We start from the raw sequence: 6,550 nt of genomic DNA on the forward strand, positions 1-6,550 counted from the left end.
GAAGAACACATAAGGTATTGAAATTATTCAGAGGGGCAAAAAAGTCCGAAAATGACATTTTTGATAGAACTTTAAAAAGATGATATTTTTGATAATACAAAGTGAAATTTTGACTCTTATTGTAATTTCCTCTATAATATCTATATTATTTTATACGCACAAGGAAAAACAAGTAGCCCAAGAAATCGTTGATAATAAGGAATTTATTTTAACATTTTCATCCATACAAAATTAAGTACATAATAATGAATGATTTAATGTTTAAAGTTATTCGATAAGAAATGACGTGCTATGATATCTTGTCATGCCGGATCGCATGATGGTTCTAGTTTCCATTGCTTGTTGTATTTTCTCCTTATAATGAGAATTGGATTTTGGAAAAGTGAGAATGTGTTGTTAAAAATGAAGGAAAAGTTTTGAGTTTACGTGTAATATAAAGAATGTGTGGTTAATAAGATGAGAGAAAAATTGAATTATAATTTAATGGGGGGCAAACAAATGCTAAGAGTTGAGGCGAGAAAATAAAATTAATATTTGAATGATTGGATGGAGTTCATCCACGTCCACATCGATCATGAAATATGACTAATTTGCATATTTTACAGTATACAAAGTATAGCTTTATATTGCATAGAAAAATTTATTGATAGGACAAACATAGAGTAAACTGGATAGTACTAAAAAAGTATTAAAAAACATGAATAATTCTATTTGTATATTTAAAAGTGTACCAAATTGTTTACACCCTCTAACATGCACGCGAGACTTACGTGAATAAAAAAATCTCAAAATGTGATTCCCACCCCCTATTGTGAGGGATTTGATAAAAAAAATTGGTACATATAGCATGGCCAAAAAAACTTATATTTTGTTAAATGTACTATTTAATCATATAGAACGTTCTCATATAGAACGTTCAATGAAACATACCATTCAGATAGATTTCAACTTATCCAGCCCATACATTCTCTGCATGTCAGAGGCAAGATTTACAGTTAGCACGAACATAATAGTACTTTGAAACAAAAAAAATAAAAATAAATAAATAAATAATGGAAAAAGCATTGAGTTCACTGAACTTAGGTTCCATTTTAAAATAGAATAACTTCATTAATTTTTAGATTTAACTAACTTAAATATCAAGCCCCTATTTTGACTCAAAATAAATTTTTTTCTCTCTTCTTTTCAATCACACATTTTTCAATAAAATAATATTACGTATAATTGATCCGAAATCGACAAAATAAAGTTCAAATGAAAAGATGAATGTAGTGGCTCACCATGATACCATAGCTTCGTTCTAACTCAGGTACAAGTAATGAAATTAGGGTTTGCACTTCTTTTTTAAGCATATCATCATTTGCATCTTTGGCCTTGAGAATATCTATCAAACTTTTGGTATCGGGCACTAGTTTGAGTGATACCTATAAAAAGAAAATGCATATAAGTTCAAAAATTATCAATCTGTTTGAGAGTGATTTTTTCCTTCAAAAAATTGATTTTTTGATCGTGATTTCACTATTCCAAGCGTCATATTTGACTTCTCTCATAGGTGGACCCCACTTTTCTCCTAACGATAAAAAAATTAATTCTCAAAATCACTCCCAAACAGGCTCTATATCTTAAGTCGGTAAAGAAGGAATTGTGCAAACATGCAATATCTATGAAACATTTTACAAAATGCTTAATTTGAAGTCACTTACTTTAGTCAGACAAAACAAAAAGTGATGTGATTTCAGTGAAGCGAGATTAATAGTTTGCGGTTTTGACAGTTCTCTATGCGTATATCGAGGATTCCCAATACCATGTTCAGTCCAATAAACAAGAAAAATAAATAAATTAAAAGCATGTATGAAAAATATTTATATAACAGTATAATTTATAGATAGATAAAAAAGAGTACCGGCTAAGTGGATAGTACGAAATATATAAGTAAAAATGACTTATAAAGATAAATCGAACATAGGCTAAGACACGAGAAAATGTAGCGTTACTTTGTATGCTGCAGAAGATATCCATCCATGCCATGGCTTAAGAGTGATATTATATGACACTTCGATGGCTTGTTCGATACTCATCTTAATATTCTTGACAAGTAATTTTAATAAAGCTACTGAAAAATCAAAAGATCTGCAAATAACAATTGAATATAGAAATGTAGATTAGACCCAAAATCAATATGTTGCTTTATTGTTAATAAGGAGAAAATTTCAACATGCATTTAAAGTATATTTACAATTTACATACTATATTTTTACGTTTACGTTTTGCATATTATACTATAGTTATTGGTAACAAAAACACATTTTATAGGGAAAAGTAGAGCTATTTACTAATTTACCATTATAAATAGGCAAACAGGCCAAAATACTCTTAAACAAAAATAATTATAAATAGCACATTGCATATTAAATTATATAAAACTTTAGTTAGCAGTTGTTAAATTATTTTATATTTCTTAAAATTAAACTGCTAAAAGCTTATGATGTTTTATTAACTGTTTTTTCCTTAAAAAGATGGTATAGAATGTTTAAAAAATTTATGATTTTCATTTTCTTTAAATTATAACTGGAAAAAAAATATAAAAATTTAATAAACCTTCTTTATCAATATAGCAAAAATTACATTTGATTTTTTTCCAACATCAATAAATGGAAAATTGGAAATTATTAGTTACCATCACCTAATAAATAATGTACGTTAGATGAATATCATATAAGTTTAGTTTAATTTATAAATTTATGTTTTTGGTGATATTTTACCTTTGTAGTATTACGAATAAATTTTAAGAATAGAAGACAAACATTAATATTGTTAATAAAAGTGTAGAAGTCTGTGTAAATAAATTAAAATACAATTATTCTATGTGTACAGAATAATCTTAATTTTACAGAAAAGACATAGAATACTTACATGGAATGGACCCCATGTGAGTAAATTATTCCCAAAAAATGCTCACCACCCCATCGTGTGTGATCTGTAAATGCCATGTGAATGCACTCCTATACACCTAGGTTCGCTCATTAAATTATCATGTTTTCATAGTGTAGTCTGTGTTAGAAAAATAGTGTAATCATTCTTGATTTGAAAACAAAACAATTTATAAAATATAGAAATGTAAGTGAGGATGAATTTATTTTTATTGTTTTGGATGAAATAGTAATATATAGAAATTAAATTTTTTAAGAATAATAAAGTTGTGGTGTGATTTTCGATTTTCAATTAAAGATATTTATAATAGCAAAATTTCTAATATTTCTATATTGCCTTACAAAAATGTGTTTTTTGTTACAATAACAAAACCACGGTATACAAAAATTTATAAAATATAGTATGCATAATGTAAATACACCATATACAAAGAAGTATGCAGTAGACTTTTCAATAATAAATTATCGGTCATGCTACACTGCTATCCTCCATGACGAATAGGTTGATAAAATGACATGCTATCATTGTATTATTTTAAACACAATACTATTAGGAACATGCTTGCTATACACTCTTGAGTACAGCATGCATGACAACCCCCTCATGTGAGGGGCCGGCTGTAATTTTTGTACAAGCAGATTAACCTATTATAATTTCCATCCAATCATTTTCATTCACATACACATCTATTGAGGCTTGTAGAAATCATATGGCAAAGAGCGAAATTCATTAATATTGGTGGAGAGTGCTAGATGTACACACACTTTTGTACAAAAAATAGTTTACTTACACTCACAATGGGAGGGTGGAGGCCTCGTGTTGACATTTTTTTTTCATGTGGGATCCAACTGTATGTGAGAGTGGGTAAATTATTTTGTACAAATGTGTGAATACATATATCTTTATCCTAGGCCCCGTTTGATAACCATTTTTTTCAAAATGCATTTTTCAATTTCTTCTTTTCAACTACACATTCTTTATTAAAATAATATTACACGTAACTTAAAAAAATTCTTATTTTTTAATTACACATTTTACATCAATTTACTATTCTAAAATACATTTTTAAATAAAAATGTCTATCAAACACCTCCCTAATATTAATGTCTCCTCAAATGCACAAAGAAATGTTACCTGGTAAGCCAAACAAAGGCTTTACTGCAAGTAGGACCTTTTTTAGCCTTTCCTTCACTGCCCTCTTTCTTCAATATTTCTACCACATCCCAATATGTCAGTGGATCAGAATCATAGACCTTCTCCAATCTCTAGACATGGAAGACATAATAATTAAGTACAAGATTATGTACCTGTTTGGCTCTAATAAAATCAAAATGTATTTTTTTCTCTTTTTTTTTTTATCACACATTTTTTTAATAAAATAATAATATACGTAAATTCAAAAATATTTCTTTCTTTTTATTTTAAAATTTCTTGAAAAAATTACTATTTTAAAATATATTTTCTCCAAAATTTAATTTTAATGGAGCCTGAGCAAGGGTAAAAGATTTGTCTTTGTACTTATAAATGTACTTGCATATGGTATCTGAACATAAAAGTACCTATTATTTGGTAATGTATATTTTGATTGACTACAAATTGTATCTGAAATGAGCAATCCATAATTTTGAAAATCAACATTTCTGGTCATGTCACATAACTAAACTAGATCCAAGTCAATCTCGTCATTCTTTCATAGACAAAATCAATTAAAGGGGTGTTTGATAGTTATTTTTATATAAAAACGTATTTTAGAATAGTAACTTGATGAGAAATGTGTGGTTAAAAAATAAGAAATTTTTTTTGATTTACATGTAATATTATTTTAATAAAGAATGTGTGGTTGAAAAGAAGAGAGAAATAAATGCATTTTGAAAAAAATGTGTACCAAACGGGGACTAAGTAAAAATTCAATTACCATTAGTATAAATTTATAGACAAAACAAGTTTTTAACCTTACAATTAACATTGCTCTTCAAAGAAAATATGAAATACTCGACAATCAGTAAAAATGGATATAAAGCTTTAAGGTAGGGGTGTAAACGAGTCGAGCCGAGTCGAGCCGGCTCGCAAGCCGAAACTTCCGGCTCGTGCTCGCCTCGAGCTTTTTCAATATGGGCTTTTTTGGGCCCGAGTCGAGCCGGCTCGACTCAAAAAAAATAAAGCTCGACCCGAGCTTTTGGCTCGGGCATTACCAAGCCGAGCTGGCTCGTGTTTTGATGTCTTTTTTTTTTTAATTTTTTTTCTCGTAATTGCTGCCCAACAGGCAGCTTTAATTATAAAGCTGCCTATCGGCAGCTAGACTGTTGCCGAACTGGCAGCAAATCTGCTGCCGCAGCTATAAAGCTGCCGGCAGCTACAAAGCTGCCGGCAATCTATTTTTTTAATTTTTTTAAATTTTTTGTTTTAAATTAAACGGGCCGGCCTGGGCTCGGGCGATTGCCCCCTTTTGGGGCTCGGCCCGAGCTTTGGCTCGGTTCGTCCGAGCCACGAGCCGGGCAACGGGCTGCTCAAGCCACCGAGCTTTTTTGACATCCCTACTTTAAGGTGAATTATTGCGACGAATGAAAGTCAAAGAAAGGATTGGCTCTTTGCCTCTTTCTTAATCCTTAGCGGTTTAATTATCATGCAGACTTGCTATGCAATGAGGAACCAATGCGTCGTGTGTTATGTACATACATACTCTGAAAATGGTAAGAATTTAACATATAACTTTTAAAGTTACCAAAGCATAATTTTCGAAGTATCCATAAAAGTAAGCATTTAACTTACTTTTTAGATAAGTAAATTTTAAATGGGAATCTTAGATCCTATCCGGTATAATAGAGTCGGACACAACAAACGTTTCCAGGAATTAATCATTCAAAACAAATATACACATTTTTTCATCAATAATTAATATATATATATATATATATAGAGAGAGAGAGAGAGAGAGAGAGAGAGCGAGAGAGAGGTGAACCAAGAACTTGAATCAGAAGTTTGCATATAGAGAGAAAAGGTTTAATGGGAATTTGGAGTGTTGTGCGAAGATCATCTGCGCATCTCTCCTTCGAAGGTTTAAAGCCGCTCCTCTCCTTCGCAGCGGATAGTTCTTGAATAGCAGACCTTATCTCCGATGACATCTCCGCCTCTCTCCGCCGCTGCATTTCAATGCTCTTTTACTTCCTCCTCTTTCTAATGTTCTCTCTCTCTCTCTTCCACGATATATACCTCTACACATTGGTATTCCAATTTTTTTAAAAGAAGTTATTGTGTTGACTACAGAGAGACGTAATGGCATCCAATGGATTTCTATGAACTGGCCTAAATGTCAGCGGGGGAAAACTTCTTGGTTGGGTCTAAACTCTCTAAGATTCAATATTATTTTTGTACATAAATATTTCAATATTCATTGCTTATGCTAGACATGTGATTATGACCTCTTAAGTTGACCTTGAAATTATCATTTAAACTAAAGTACCACAAAAGAGATAAAAAAAAAAAAAAAAAAAGAAGATAATATTACTCTTGGATTGTAAACGAGGCAACTGTTCCAAGTTCAGAGCGGATCATTTTTTAACAAAATCACGTTTGGCGTTTGCCAAATGACCATGTTATATGGATGTTTCAACCCGTCTCG

At 30.7% G+C, this 6,550-nt stretch overlaps 1 protein-coding gene across 1 annotated transcript; it reads right to left on the reverse strand.

Annotated features, from left to right (window-relative positions):
* Positions 1-736: 736 nt before the first annotated feature.
* Positions 737-6,212, reverse strand: LOC111400602 (glycolipid transfer protein 3-like). Its single transcript, XM_023028006.1, has 7 exons — positions 5,862-6,212; positions 5,244-5,303; positions 4,065-4,196; positions 3,472-3,548; positions 1,995-2,130; positions 1,281-1,424; positions 737-969 (listed from the first exon to the last, which is right to left on the reverse strand). Exons 1-7 carry the CDS (start codon positions 6,075-6,077, stop codon positions 934-936), a joined length of 801 nt encoding a protein of 266 aa, XP_022883774.1. The 5' UTR covers positions 6,078-6,212; the 3' UTR covers positions 737-933.
* Positions 6,213-6,550: the final 338 nt, after the last annotated feature.

Source organism: Olea europaea, chromosome 10 (genome assembly GCF_002742605.1).
Source record: "Olea europaea var. sylvestris chromosome 10, O_europaea_v1, whole genome shotgun sequence".
Taxonomy (NCBI): Eukaryota; Viridiplantae; Streptophyta; class Magnoliopsida; order Lamiales; family Oleaceae; genus Olea; species Olea europaea.

What these genes read in the sequence shown, in the direction of transcription:
- LOC111400602 (XM_023028006.1), bottom strand. Translation starts at nt 6,077, where the DNA reads ATGCAGCGGCGGAGAGAGGCGGAGATGTCATCGGAGATAAGGTCTGCT. An exon ending in CGGCAGCAGATTTGCTGCCA is followed by an intron (nt 4,197 to 5,243) that starts GTTCGGCAACAG and finishes TTCCATGTCTAG; the next exon opens with AGATTGGAGAAGGTCTATGA. An exon ending in TATCTTCTGCAGCATACAAA is followed by an intron (nt 1,425 to 1,994) that starts GTAACGCTACAT and finishes TTCTTTTTATAG; the next exon opens with GTATCACTCAAACTAGTGCC.